Raw genomic sequence first — 16,143 nt, 5'->3', positions numbered from 1 at the left:
ATCAATCAAAAACAGTATTTACATTTTAACGCCATCTGCAGGAGGACTTGTGTGTGTGCATATATGAGCTTTGAGAAGAGTGGAAGTTGTGCAAATCAAGGAATATTTGTAGATCAACCTCTGTACATTTGCAGGTATTAATGAGACAAATTGAACTCCATAGGAAGTTAGCTTTGAGTTAGCGGAAGTTAGCATGTATGCTAACAGTGGTGAATTGTCCCAATGGTCAAAACGACCCCCTGTGAGCAAGCACTTGGCGACAGTGGGAAGGAAAAACTCCTTTTTAACAGGAAGAAACCTCCAGCAGAACCAGGCTCAGGGAGGGGCAGTCTTCTGCTGGGACTGGTTGGGGCTGAGGGAGAGAACCAGGAAAAAGACATGCTGTGGAGGGGAGCAGAGATCAATCACTAATGATTAAATACAGAGTGGTGCATACAGAGCAAAAAGAGAAAGAAACACTCAGTGCATCATGGGAACCCCCCAGCAGTCTAAGTCTATAGCAGCATAACTAAGGGATGGTTCAGGGTCACCTGATCCAGCCCTAACTATAAGCTTTGGCAAAAAGGAAAGTTTTAAGCCTAATCTTAAAAGTAGAGAGGGTGGCTGTCTCCCTGATCCGAATTGGGAGATATATGAGAAAAGTGTTATTTCTCGCCAAAAACGAAGCGAAGTTAGCAGCTAGCAAAACCAGGAAGTGACGTCACCATGCTAACAGCCGCAAGATCATACCATAAAATTAGGTACAGAATGTGACTTCATAACCTCTTAAAATAGGTCAAAGTTAGCCATCTTTGAACTTGTCCAAGATCTGTGTCCCAAGAATGTTCCCTGTCAATTTGAAGACCCCGGAGGTAACAGGACCGGAGTTACGCTGAGCACAGACAGACGGATGCATGGACACAAGGCCTTCGCAATACCCCATGACAATATTTTGGCCTCAGGTAACAACATGTACAACCCCTGGCAAAAATTATGGAATCACTGGCCTCGGAGGATGTTCATTCAGTTGTTTAATTTTGTAGAAAAAAAGCAGATCAGACATGACACAAAACTAAAGTAATTTCAAATGGCAACTTTCTGGCTTTAAGAAACACCTGCATCAAATCAGATCTGCTTGTTAGTCTGCATCTAAAAAGGAGTGATCACACCTTGGAGTGCTGTTGCACCAAGTGGACTGACATGAATCATGACGAGAGATGTCAATTGAAACAACGGAGAGGATTATCAAACTCTTAAAAGAGGGTAAATCATCACGCAGTGTTGCAAAAGATGTTGGTTGTTCACAGTCAGCTGTGTCTAAACTCTGGACCAAATACAAACAACATGGGAAGGTTGTTAAAGGCAAGCATACTGGTAGACCAAGGAAGACATCAAAGCGTCAAGACAGAAAACTTAAAGCAATATGTCTCAAAAATCAAAAATGTACAACAAAACAAATGAGGAACGAATGGGAGGAAACTGGAGTCAACATCTGTGACTGAACTGTAAGAAACTGCCTAAAGGAAATGGGATTTACATACAGAAAAGCTAAACGAAAGCCATCATTAACACCTAAACAGAAAAAAACAAGGTTACAATGAGGTAAGGAAAAGCAATCGTGGACTGTGGATGACTGGATGAAAATCATATTCAGTGATGAATCTCGAATCTGCATTGGGCAAGGTGATGATGCTGGAACTTTTGTTTGGTGCTGTTCCAATGAGATTTATAAAGATGACTGCCTGAAGAGAACATGTAAATTTCCACAGTCATTGATGATATGGGGCTGCATGTCAGGTAAAGGCACTGGGGAGATGGCTGTCATTACATCATCAATAAATGCACAAGTTTATGTTGATATTTTGGACACTTTTCTTATCCCATCAATTGAAAGGATGTTTGGGGATGATGAAATCATTTTTCAAGATGATAATGCATCTTGCCATAGAGCAAAAACTGTGAAAACATTCCTTGCAAAAAGACACATAGGGTCAATGTCATGGCCTGCAAATAGTTCGGATCTTAATCCAATTGAAAATCTTTGGTGGAAGTTGAAGAAAATGGTCCATGACAAGGCTCCAACCTGCAAAGCTGATCTGGCAACAGCAATCAGAGAAAGTTGGAGCCAGATTGATGAAGAGTACTGTTTGTCACTCATTAAGTCCATGCCTCAGAGACTGCAAGCTGTTATAAAAGCCAGAGGTGGTGCAACAAAATACTAGTGATGTGTTGGAGCGTTCTTTTGTTTTTCATGATTCCATAATTTTTTCCTCAGAATTGAGTGATTCCATATTTTTTTTTCCCTCTGCTTGATCTAAAAAAGTAACCGTTACTGACTGCCACATTTTTTTTTCCTGATTTCTTATAGTGTTTCTTAAAGCCAGAAAGTTGCCATTTGAAATGACTTTAGTTTTGTCATGTCTATGATCTGCTTTTTTTCTACAAAATTAAACAACTGAATGAACATCCTCTGAGGCCGGTGATTCCATAATTTTTGCCAGGGGTTGTAGTAACATTTGCACAGCAAATGTTGAAATGCTCCTGATCTGGGAGAAGTGAAGAAATATGTTTCTTAAAATATAAAGAACCACAAAACAGTGCTGTTCTAGTTTTTTGTCTGTTTACTAGATAATTTAAAAAAAATCTTATTTAAATTTGAGACTTTTCTTATAGTGAGAGCAGTAACCATTGAAAAACTGTGTAGCTTTCTTTGTTAAAAATAAAAATAGAACTAAACAATTTACAAAATCTAAAATGTTCACTCAGCTTGACTGTGGTTGATTTAACATCCTGCAGCTAAAGACTAACGTTACCTGATAAACTTCAGCAGCGCAATAACATCACGTATTAAGTAAGGATTAAACAACGAGAAGCCGTTCATTATACGGTTTGAATGCACGATGTGGAGTCTAAAACACCACGATGCGAAGCGGAGTGGTGTTACTCCGCGAAGTGCATTCAAACCGTATAATGAGCGGCTTCGATTTGTTTAATCCACTTATACCGTGGTCCCTCACAGTGAGCTAACACACAAATATTTATTTAAGTTAACAGAACTTAATAAAAATGCATAAGTATTTGGGACTATTTTATGCCAGTCTCAAGATATTTTGCCTCCGATGTGCTTACCGAGCCTGCGGGCCTACGCTGCAGCGGGCCACTCACACCGCCCCCCTGTCTGGTGTATGGAGCTGCGGCCAACTCTGGCAACAGGTCCAGAAACTATGCTCGCTGTTTTGATGTGGAGTGCTCCAGCAGCCCGCAAGGATAGAACCATTCTCTTCTTCTTTCCCTTCTTCAGTCTTGTTCAGTTTGTCCGATGTTAAATCTTTATGCCGTTGCTTTTGCTGTTCTTCTCGTTTGCTCTCCTCTTTCCATTCCTCAAACGTTTTATTTTGGTCAAAAATATTAAAATTCACTTGGAAATCCATGTTTTATCACGTTTCTGTCATTCACCTGTCAAAACACAGCTGATCTGCGCCAGCTGATTTGCGCGTTGTTATGGTGACAGCCAGAGCAGAGTGATTATAACAATGACTTAAGTCGCCGAACTACGTGTGCGTATACACGAAAATAATGCATGCCAGTTAGACATGGAATTCTCACTGACATGGTATAATTTTAGTTTACTCACCTCAGACAAAACTGCAGAAACTCTGTTGCTCAAACTGGGTGTGTGTATGTATCTATACAGTGATGCTGGTAATGCGTTACTCTAATCTGACCACTTTTTTCAATAAGTAATCTAATGCGTTAATCTTTCCAAATCAGTTATCAGATTAAAGTTACTTCTCCAGGTCCCTTTTTCATTACTGTTATTTTTGTATTGTGGGTGCAGAATTGCAGAATTAAAACTGTGCTCAGAAGAACTGTCCACTGTTACCACTTGCAACAACCTGCAAGCTTTTCCTCCACTGTGCTCCGAGTTGAAAAACAGTTTTCTCTCAAAGTGCTCAGAGCTGTGGCTTTACAAAGACATTTTTAAGCCCCCCCCCCCCCCCTTTATTTAAAACTCTGTACTGCTCTGTGTGTCCTTGCTAAAAACAGCTGACAGTTTTTTGTTCCACCCAAGTGCGCCTAATGTCTCTTTCTGAGGGCGACATGATGTAAAAGAAAGATGATAAAACTTTCTTACATGTCAATCTGATCGTGTTTTCTGCATAAATAAGCGTTATCCATTCTTCTGATCAGACAGCAAGTCAGTGGCGAATCCGTGGGGGGGGCACTGCTCCCCACAACAGTCCTAGATTAAAAGTCCACTTTTGAAGACAATTTTTCATACTGTTACTTATAATAATTTCAACAACTAAAATGTTTAGAAAGAATTTCATAGGTACATTTATAAACAATATTAGAAATTGTAAGTTTTACTGGCTGCTGTCTCCTCTGGTCTGGTGGGTCACAGCTCCATCTGGCCACACTGACGAACAGTCTGTGAAAAAAAGCTCCTCTCAGCAGGGTTAAGTCTGTCACTTGTTCTTCTGCTTTTTGTTCAGTCTTGTGGTTATGACTCACAGACTGAGTGTTTCGCTTTTAATTTTTGCTTTTTTGGGCAACACATGACAAACACGGTAACTGCAAAAAAAAAAAAAAAGAAAAAAAAAACGATGACTGCAAGATGGAAATGCATCTGCTGAATCGCCAAGAAAGTGAGATAAAATGCATCAGCGACCAGTAATTATTAACAAATGTGCACGGATAGACTTACAATCATGAAACATGGTGTTGCTAACTGGGACATTAAATAATATGCGACATGTCCTTTAAAAAACAAAAACATAAAAGCCCACCATGCTGGTTGAATCATATTATAGGGGATCCAAATATCAGCATAGGGGTTCCCTACGCTCAACTGTGCTGGTGAGAACCCTGCTAATGTCTTATGTACAGTTGGTACATGTTCAGTAAAGCCCCCTATCAATCAGTCAATTATAAATGTTTTAATGTCATCTGCAGAAAGGCATGCGTATGCGCATGCATGAGCTTTTGACAAGCGTGGAAGTTAGCTTTGAGTTAGTGGAAGTTAGAGTACAGTGGAAACAGGTGGCACTTGAGCTCAATTTGAGCTTTATGACAAAGGCTGTGAATACTTATGTACGTGTGATTTTTTTTTTTTTTTTTTTTTTTTTTTTTTTTTTTTTCCTTCAAATTTATAAATACAAATACACACATTAAGCAGAACAACAAAACTGGGGAGAATTGGGGTGAGAAAATAGTCATCAAAAAAGAAAACCTCAAGAATGCATCCCTGGGCATCAAAAATGCTGACAATGGTACACTGACCCCCCCCGCCATTTCAGATCCTGGCTACCGTCCTGAGATTTTAATTGGTTACAAAATCTGTCCCCTTAATGTGTTTATTCTGAAATATTTAAATGTGTAGGTTAAAGTCTTTTTATAATATGATGATCCATCAAAAAAAAGAGCAGCAACAGTTAGTGAGTGATATACAGTAAAATTCACATATAATGAATTCAAGTGGACCGGCGAATTTTGTCTGTTATAATCGAAATCTGTTATATGTATAAAACTGACAAAATCCATTATATGTATGTCATTATATTAGTTACAGCCAGGAGGTGCTGAACGATCCACAGGGAATCCCCAGCACCAATTAGTCTGACGTATTTCCTTGATAAATGCCTGACCTTGAATCTGGACCTGCTTCATTTAATGACCGGGTCAAAACTTTGTCTGAAAAAAGTAAATGCCTGCCTGAAATAAGCGCTGGCCATTATGTAAATTAAAAGATTACATTTGGTCGAGTCCCTCTTTTTTTCTAAGTCCACTGTGGAGTGGTAACTTAAAATGCTGAAGCCTGCTTTTGCAACTCTGGAACTCTGTGGCTGTGCAGTGACGTCGACGTGCACGTGACCCTTTTAAAGTTCTCCGTCGCGTTGGTTGGAACAGTGGCTGTTTATGGATTAATTTGTCCCTCAGCGAGCACTTTTTAGAGTCATCAACCTCCAAACCAATGTTATGGTTGTTCCATTTCCCTCCATGAACTGTGGGTCATTTGACTTTTTATTTTTTTAGACTCAGTGTTGTAATGTTGGTGATATTTGTGGACTTTTCAGCCAAACATTCCTCTGTTTGATCAATGATTCATGCTTCTTAAGATAGAAAAAACAATCCATATTTTCCCATCCACCTCTCACTGAAAACAGTGGAACATACAGTCTGTGGCTGACTGTCAACACTTGAAGTCAGTTTTCTCCTTGTTCGGTCCAGCAGTGCTGCCTGTGCTCACTGTGTCCCCCCTCTCATACTTAAAATGACACACGAACGTCCAAGCAGCAGTAAAGATCTCTGTCTGAACTCCCCTCAGCGTTTTGAATACGAACAAAAGTTTCTGATGACTTTGCAGACATCAGCTGACACAGAATTCATTTTGCTGGATTGAAAAAGTACTTTTATCAGACAAAAACCAACACAAACTGATAGTGTGACTGGGGCTTGAACAAAGCTGGCCACATTCTGTTTGTCACACAAGAGTCTTTCACAATAAGAGCACAGGACAAATGGATGACATCATCACAAGTCAGACATGGAAGGGGCGAGAACGTTGTAAACCCCCCCCCCCCCAAAAAACGTAGTTTTACAATATGGTGGGGGTCACGGGATTAATTTATTTTAGGTAGGCATTTAATACACGTTAATTAAAAAAATATTTGATTTTGGGGAGGTGTATGCATATAATGACATCATTGGTCTGGTGTGTTGATCGGACTCTGGTGATGTCCTTAAAGTGTGGGGAACATCACATCGCTCTGGTGTCTGCACACATACGATGGATGCATGCAGCGCACGGGCAGTGAACCATATACACAAGTACCTGGTTAGTGCGCTTGGTTTCAGTGCGGAAGATTCCCTGTTCAAATCCCACCCCTGCCACATTTCTCCATGTAATGTGAAGTTGCATCATAAAGGGCATCCGGCGTAAAATCTGTGCCAAATCAACATGCAGACCCACATTGAATCTGCTGTGGCGACTCTGAATGAAAATAAGGGAGCAGCTGAAGGGACTTACGTACCTCAGAAGGGAAAGGACTTAAAGTACAGTAAATCAGAGCAAAGGCCCAGAAGGATCAGATGTGGTTTGTTGCTTTTCAGAGGGTTAGTTTAGATCATCTGTGGCATGAAGTCGTCTTCAGAAGACAATAAAGTGTTTGACAGAGTTATTTCTCGAACAGTATCTTATCTTATTGTCACAGGCCGAGTAACTACTTGGATGTGAATTTCAGGATGGCGGTCGTGTGCGTCAGGATGTGGTCCAGCACCTGCTATTCATCTCTGCTAGTTACATGTGTACTACTCCTGTCTGTCAAACTCCCTTGTTTTTACTTGGGGTTGCCACAGCAGACCTGAATGTTGATTTGGCACAAGTTTTACACCGTATGCCCTTCCTGATGTAACTGTATTATGTGGAGAAGGGGCGGGGGTGGGTTTGGACCGAGACCTTTCTGCTACTTAAGTGCTTGGCCCATCCTCTCTGTGACTTTAATACTTTTCCCATCCATTCATCCATCCATCCAGCTTCAGTGTTTCCTCCTCACAGAGGAGCATTTATTCTGATTTTGGCCTAAGGGCTGATGATTCTGTTCTCTTCCAGCTTCTGGTTTATTTATTAAAATCTTTCGTATTTTTGTTTAGTTTTTGCCTTACGTTTATGAAAGTGATGTTTTGTGGTAACGTTGTCCACCTCTAAGTCAGTCCTTCGTCTCTCTCTCTCTGTCCAGATATCCGTCTCCGTGTTCGTGCTGAATATTGCCAACACGAGTCGGCGCTTCAAGGCAACGTCTTCTCCAACAAGCAGGAAGCTGTGGAGCGGCAATTTGAGCGCTTCAACCAGGCCAACACCATCCTGAAATCCAGAGACTTGGGCTCCATCATATGTGACATCAAGTTCTCTGAGCTCACATATCTGGATGCCTTCTGGAGAGACTACATCAACGGTTCTTTACTTGAGGCCCTTAAAGGGGTCTTCATCACAGATTCCCTAAAACAGGCTGTGGGCCACGAGGCGATAAAACTCCTGGTCAACGTGGATGAGGAGGACTACCAGGCAGGGCGCCGCAAACTGCTCCTTAATTTGGTCACAAGTGGCGGTAGCCCAGCAGGAGGCAGCAAAGAGGCTGTGTCTTAGAGGCTCCCATGCCTCCTGGATGGATTGAAGTGACACGTGACCTCTGAGGTGCCACCTGACCTCTGGGTGATGGCTGGTCCAGGATCTGTGTGTGGCACTCCTAGCAGAGCATGCATGGTGCAAAGAGCAGCAGACGGTGCATTGTGTTCCACATGAGCCTGAATGTTAAGCTGTTACTGTTCTGTAGGAGGAGAGGCCCGAACCTTTGTTTTTAGTATTCTAGCTCATTAACGGTTGATTGGTGGCTCCTGCTCATCAGTTTGTGTAAATATAGGAAGCATCCTTCGGCAAAGCTGTTACTCCCAGAGGGAGCTGTACCTCCACCTCATCTGTTGCAGATTATTTTAAGGTTGATTGGAATGTTTTTGTTTTTAAGACAGCTCCCCGTCATCTGTATGTAGCTTCCCCGTCTCTATATTTTTGTCACTCCACGTTTGTAGGATTGTGACATTTCTGATGTGTCGTCACTGTCTAAATGTTTTTAACACGCTCAGTTTTAACGTGCGTTTGAAGCAGCGTGGTTCTTTGGCAGGTGGTTTCCTGTTCGTCTCAGTCTACATGCCCACTCGCCTCTTCAACCATCTTACATGAAGATTAAGTTCTGCTCAGACTAAAAGTGGGTGTAAGTCGGAGCCGGCAGGCGTAGAGGACGCTCACAGCTCTGCTCACTGCGTGGTTTAAGTCCCCTGTTTGCAGCCTCACCATCTCTCTGTCAGTTCTTGGTGCCACTTTATGGCTGCAGCTTTGATCCGCTGTCATCCTGAGCAGCACCGACCCGTGTTTGTGCCATAATGTGCGTGGAGCCGCTCAGTCAGTCTTCAACAACCTCCTGGAGCTCAGTGTTCACTCGGCTTTCTCACAGTTAACACAGAAGCATAATGGTGTTGAAATTTAGCCGCCATGTTGCCGAGCGTTTCTGAAAGTGTTCCCATCCACCAAGTACAGGACCAGTCCCACATAACCTGCTTCAAAATTCAACAATCCCAACTGTATTTTCAAATCGGTCTCCAGCTGCAGCAATAAATCAACTATTAATTTAATGGACAATTATTTCATAATCACTTGATCTCTTGAATCTGTTTTTATCTTATTTCTTTGATTTGAGCTGCTGATTAGGGCTGTTCATGTTATATAGTGAAAAATAAAAGTTGTGAGAGACTTCGGGCCACATGTTGTTTTTGTTCCACTTGGGGTTTTATAGATGCAGACCAAATTTGAACTCTGTCAGATAAGATTTAGAGGTCCCCCAGAGTGACATGTTCCTCTCTCTCCGCTGGCAAGACAACGTCACCCTAATGGGAGAAGACTCTGACGCCATTATTTTTCTTTTACAGGTACATGTGATGGCTTCTAATCACAAAAAGTGCTGGTTGATTGGTCACCCAGAGGAGAACATTACTGGAAGTCGTCTACCCTTTTTGCTTGTTTGGGGAAACTTGTTGCTTTGTGGGGACGTAGTAGAGAAGCTTGAATCTTCGACTGGACTGAGTTGCTTGACGTGAGGACGTTTTGCTTCAAATCGCAGAAGCTTCCTCAGCTAAAATTCTTGCTCTGGTACTTGCTAAAAATGTGCCATTACAATCACATTTGGCACAGATCTTCTATTTTTAGTGGAACAAAAACATGTGGCCCAAACAATGTAACATTTGACATTTTGAACAGACCTACTGCTTAAATTTGGATATTTTACGTTCCCCCCCCCCCCCCCCCCCCGTTTTATCAGTAAACTGGATACTTTTGAGCTGTGGACAAAACAAGAGATTTGAAGAGATGATTTTGTGTTCGGCACAACATTGCTAAAACATTTTTCACCATTTTATAGACCTAACAACTAATCTGTTAATCCAGAAAATAATCAATTGGTTAATCAATTATGAAACTAATCATTAGTTGCACAAACATAAGTCTTTAGATTTTTTTTTTATTAAAACCAAAATTCAGCATTTCCTGTCTCCGTACCGTCTGTTGAGGCACCTTGACACTTGCATGAATTCGATCCCCGTGTTGGCGCCCATTGTACATGATAAAGATAGGGGGCGCTGCGCTTTACTCGCGTTTGAGAGTAAGAAAAGACAGAAGCCATCAACTATGACTTGTAAATAACAGCAGACCAGGTGACATATGTAAGTTGTAAATAAATTAAGATATGAATAAGCTATATATATATATATATATATAAAATAAAATGCCCTTATATAGAGGGGGTTCAACCGAACCCCCCCCCCATTTTTTTTTCTGCTGATTTTTTTTTTTTTTTTTCTCTGATCTGGATATCAATATTATGTATTTTCTTTTCATTGATAATAAGCAACAAGCACTGTTACACAGCTATTACCACACACCCTCAAGTTTCAATTTCCTCTGCCAGAGTAATCCCTTAAGTGATGAAAGGGGAAACGGCTAGATAAACTTTTCCCATGGGGGTTGAGAATTTTTGCTCCCTGGTCCCTATCCTCTGATATCAGATTAGTAGGCTTGTAAATACCCATGTAGACACACAATTACACTTGTCTGGTTTGTAAAAACATGTTTGCATGTATAAGCTGAGAAATAAAGGGAGCTTCTCCTTCTGTTGCAAATACTGTAAAGGTGCAAATATTTGCGTGGGATTTATTATGCGAATTTCGCGAGTTAAACAAGGTTGCCAAATTAAATACCGCTATTTTAATACATAACGTACATATTCATAATGTAAACGCGAATATTAATACCACTAAATACGAGGTCTGTTAGAAAACTATCCGACCTTTATATTTTTTGCAAAAACTATGGATTTGAATCATGTGCGCTTGCATCAGCCAAGCTTGAACCTTCGTGCGCATGCGTGAGTTGTTTCACGCCTGTCGGTTGCATTCGCATAACTAACAGCATTCGCAATTGACAGGCAGGTATAAAGTTTGCATTAATGTTATCTTGGTTCTTCCTGGGTGGTTCTTATGGCAACTGATCCAATCCCAAGCAAGGACTATTTGTATATAAAAATGTATTTCCTAAAATGATGCGTTTTGGGTTTCAAATGAAATTTATGTAGCTTTTTACCTCTCGAAATCCTCAAAAAGCTTCTGCTTCAGGGGGCTTCGCCCCCCACAAGGGCGTTGCCCCTCAACCCCACCGGGGGCTCTGCGGCCCACTGGACCCCCAACTCAAGGATTTGAACCCCCCCTTTCACATTCCTATATATGGCCCTGTGTATATGTGTATATACACACACATATATATATATATATATATATATATATATATATATATATTCTAGATGAGGCACAGATAAAATTAGTTTGCACATATTAGGCGTGGCGTCAAATGACGCAAAACGGGATGCATTGGCATGAAGAATTGTGCCTCAGTGGGGATCAAATTTGTGCAAGGGTCCAGGTGCCTTTACCCATAAAACACCAATGTGGCCACAGTGTGGGTCAGACCTCACACCAAACAGCCTTAAATGATCATGTTAATGACAACTTCAGTTGGTTATCAGTTTAGGGGTGTGAGCTTGTTTTTTTTTTTTTTTTTTTTTTAGGTCCCTAGTTTTTACAGCTCTGAAAGTGAAATTGTGCTTTTTGTTTGGCGCTGGTTCAGAAACCCAAATTTATCCATTTTTGATTAAAGACCCAGAAGAGCCTGATTTGGATGAGTGCGTCCGTCCTTATTTTGAAAGTAATAACAATAAAGAAAAATTGAAAAGGTGTAAAATTTTGAAACTTTGAGAGGAATCTGTTGCTTCTCTTGACAGTGTAATAAGGCAAAGAAATAGAGCATCTGGAAAGTATCACAGCGCTTCACCTCCCCCCCCCCCCCCCCCCCCACATTTCTTAAAATCAAAGTTCTACACACAACACCCCAATGTGAAAAAAAGTTTGAGATTTTTTGCAAATGTATTAAAAATAAAAAACTAAAGTTTTCACAGCTTTTGCCATGAAGCTGAAAATTGAGTTCAGGTGCTTCCTGTTTCCGCTGATCATCCTTGAGATGTTTCTGCACCTTCATTGGAGTCCACCTGGGGTAAATTTGGATGTCCTCAGTATTTCCTTGAGATGTTTCTGCACCTTCATTGGAGTCCACCTGGGGTAAATTTGGATGTCCTCAGTATTTCCTGCAGGGATTTGATTTGTGTTTCAACTCTACTTGTAGAGATGAGATTTGATTGGAATTGGAAATTGTTTTTTTTTGTTGTTGTTTTTTAAAGTAGTACCCTGCATTAATTGTCTTCACAGTGGCTGTAAGCAGCAGACTTTTTTTCTTCTTCAGTGAGAGGTTGATGGAAAAATTGACCCTGCAACGGCACGTGGTGCCAACACTCCATCGAAAGGTCAAAATACTTATATATATTTATAATATATTTTATTTAATCTGGGATTGTGCAAATATTCAAATTAAGGTGCAGGAGCCAGCCAAAAACAAATACATAAATAAAAATATAGCTGCAAGCAGCCATGTGGGGTCGAGCAGAAATGGCAGCGGAGATAATGTTAGTTTGCTCACTACGAGGATAGTAACTTTACTGAAGATGTGATGTGGGCAGCCATCGATTCACCTGCGATAACCAAGTACTGCCTTCCAGTTATTTTGCAGATTTATTTACCACTTTTAAAACATTTCTCTCTGCTCAGCTGTCAGTCTGTCCTGCTCGATCATCAGGTAACATTTCAAAACAAGACTTCTGCTGCTCACCTTCTAGCCAATCAGAGGCGAAAAGGGCGGAACCTTCCCCCACGCGGGCGGCGGTCGGGTTGCTTGTTGTGACGTCACGCTGCAGGTGTAAGTTCCACCCTCAAAACATGATTCTGTGCTGTTCAGACAAGAACTCTTGGTTTCATTTTAAACGCGGGTTGACAGGACGCCGTTGTTTTCTTGACTGTTACAGCTTCAGTGTTTTCTGCCGTCATTAAAGTGTCCGTGTTGTAGGGACACACTTGTTCTTCTCGGAGGTCGTGACCCGGCCCTGCAGCTCAGCACCAAACCGCCTCACTGAACCAGTGGTTAAAAATTAGTGTCCATTAAAAAATAACCAATCTGATCCGTTTTAAGGTTTTTGTGAGAGTCTGAGTTCTGGCCTGTTCTTGTCATTTGCTCATTTGTTTTTTTTTTTTTTTTTTTTTATGTGATTCTGAAACATTTGAAAGGAAAAAGTGAAAATTTTCCCAACACCAAGATTGTTTGTTTTAGAAAAACAAAACAAAACGGCATCAAATTAAACATGGCAACAAAAAGGGCAGTCGATAGTTTTATTGTTGAAATGCCTTCTTGGTGGTGGTACTTACAGTACACCGTAAGGGGCACGTGGCACTGTGCGGCGAAGTTCCAGAAGCACAACCCTGATTTGCCCGCTGATGCTTGCTGGGGATTTTTGTGCATCACTTTTGAAGATGGAAACAGAATCAGTCTGCTGTCAGTCGGAGCAGGATTCATTCTGCTGCACCTCACTGCCATTTTTAACCCGTGAGCTCCATCACATGTCTGTAACATGCTACCAAGATATTTAAGTTTTTTATTTATGGATCATTTTCAGATTCAACCAAAAATGTCGCGGGTTTGAGGGATTGGGGAAATTCAAATGAAGGTCTGTTCAAACATGAACCCGATGGAGAACCAGCGCACAGAATGTTTTCAATCTCTAAAAATATCTCAAATTTGAAATTTCAATATGCAGCTCTTAAGGGTTACCAGAAATTCTGAAATTCTCTCACCCCTGTTTTTTAATCTTTACGGGTTAGTTGATGTTTATTACTGTGTGGTTTAGGTCACATATGACTGGTTGCCTGATGAAGTACAAATACGATAAAGTAAGTTTTTGTCGGGGATGGATTTGGATCTGGAGAGGGTTTTACAGTCTCAGCAAACCCTTTTCTCAACATAAGCATCATTTTGTTTGTCTTGAAGGACACTTGCTGCTGTCTTCACATTAGACCAGAAGGGATCACCGCGTGCACCAGATTTTACACCTTTGTACCAGAGTTAGACGGTCTAACTTGCCTCGTCTTTCGCAGTGGGGCAACCCATCATTTTTAGACTTCGACTAAAGTTTGGGTATGAAATCTTATTCTCAGCAAGATTATGAAATTGTTTTTGAGTGGGGTGTGGGGTGGTGTCAGGCTAAAGTAGCAGGGCTGCAATGAAAGCAGGGTTTCGTTTGCTCCCATTTATATTCTGAATGTGTGCACCAACTGAAGGGGTGCAAGTCTTTCTTGAATTAGTTTGAGCAGTATATTCAATGAGAACGCTTGGTGGAATCTGCAGTTATGGTGACCACTAGGTGAAAGTATTGCTCCATTTCATGAACCTTGAGTGTAGGCTGCTGTGGGACACCGCCCACCATGACCAACCTGCTGCTTGTATTCGTAGATGACTGTGTGAAAGGCCTATTTCTTACTGCATTAAAAATGATATACATACTCCAAAATAAAAGGTATTCATTCAGATTTGGTTGTTTTTGGTTGTTTTCTGAGCAAATCTTGGTATAAAAAGATATGCACACTCTTAAGGCTATGAAATTGGGCTATTAGTAAAAAAAAATGTAGAAAGGGGGTGTTCACAATAATAGTAGCATCTGCTGTTGACGCTACAAACGCAAAAGTATTATGTTCAAACTTCTTTTTTAGCAATCCTGTGAATCACTAAACTAGTATTTAGTTGTATAACCACAGTTTTTCATTATTTCTTCATCTGCGAGGCATTAATTTTGTTGGTTTGGAACCAGGATTTTGCTCATTTACTAGTGTGCTTGGGGTCATTGTCTTGTTGAAACACCCATTTCAAGGGCATGTCCTCTTCAGCATAAGGCAACATGACCTCAAGTATTTTACAAACTGATCCATGATACCTGGTATGCGATATATATAGGCCCAGCACCATAGTAGGAGAAACATGCCCATATCATGATGCTTGCACCACCATGCTTCACTGTGAACTGTGGCTTGAATTCAGAGTGGGGGTCATCTCACAAACTGTCTGCGGCCCTTGGACCCAAAAAGAACAATTTTACTCTCCATCCACAAAATATTCCTCCATTTCTCTTTAGGCCAGTTGATGTGTTCTTTGGCAAATTGTAACCTCTTCTGCACGTCTTTTATTTAACAGAGGGACTTTGCGGGGGATTCTTGCAAATAAATTAGCTTCACACAGGCGTCTTCTAACTGTCACAGCACTTACAGGTAACTCCAGACTGTCTTTGATCATCCTGGAGCTGATCATTGGGTGAGCCTTTGCCATTCTGGTTACTCTTCTATCCATTTTGATGGTTGTTTTCTGTTCTCTTCCACATGTCTCTGTTTTTTTTTTTTGTCCATTTTAAAGCATTGGAGATCATTGTAGATGAACAGCCTATAATTTTTTGCGCTGTGTATAAGTTTTCCACTCTCCAATCAACTTTTTAATCAAACTACGCTGTTCTTCTGAACAATGTCTTGAACGTCCCATTTTCCTCAGGCTTTCAAAGAGAAAAGCATGTTCAACAGGTGCTGGCTTCATCCTTAAATAGGGAACACCTGATTCACACCTGTTTGTTCCACAAAATTGGCAAACTCACTGACTGAATGCCACACTACTATTATTGTGAACACCCCCTTTTCTACTTTTTTGTTTTTTTACTAATAGCCCAGTTTCATAGCCTTAAGAGTGTGCATATCATGAATGCTTGGTCTTGTTGGATTTGTGAGAATCTACTGAATCTACTGGTACCTTGTTTCCCATGTAACAATAAGAAATATACTAAAAACCTGGATTAATCTTTTTAGTCAAATAGCATTACTATTATTCTGAACACTACTGTGTATATGTGTGTGTGTGTGTGTGTATATATATATATACACACAGACACAACCGCAATTCCAGTGAAGTTGGGACGTTGTGTAAAAAAAAACAGAATACAATGATTTGCAAATCCTTTTCAACCTATATTCAATTGAATACACCACAAAGACAAGATATTTAATGTTAAAACTGATAAACTTTTTTTTTTTTTTTTTTTTTTGCCTCCTTGCTCTCGGCCGAGATGGACGCATTTTTTCCTCTCTCCCTCC

The 16,143-nt window shown here is 40.7% G+C and overlaps 1 protein-coding gene across 1 annotated transcript in view; it reads left to right on the top strand.

Annotated features, from left to right (window-relative positions):
* Window positions 1-9,097, top strand: part of dedd (death effector domain containing) — a 33,715-nt gene extending 24,618 nt beyond the window's left edge. The window contains exon 5 of the mRNA XM_034173128.1: window positions 7,719-9,097. Coding sequence (XP_034029019.1) covers window positions 7,719-8,125 — 407 coding nt within the window. The 3' untranslated portion in view covers window positions 8,126-9,097. The remainder of the gene's footprint in view (window positions 1-7,718) is intronic.
* Window positions 9,098-16,143: the final 7,046 nt, after the last annotated feature.

This window comes from Thalassophryne amazonica, chromosome 6, assembly GCF_902500255.1.
Source record: "Thalassophryne amazonica chromosome 6, fThaAma1.1, whole genome shotgun sequence".
NCBI classification, from domain to species: Eukaryota; Metazoa; Chordata; class Actinopteri; order Batrachoidiformes; family Batrachoididae; genus Thalassophryne; species Thalassophryne amazonica.
This window is presented reverse-complemented; position numbering and strand designations above follow the sequence as displayed.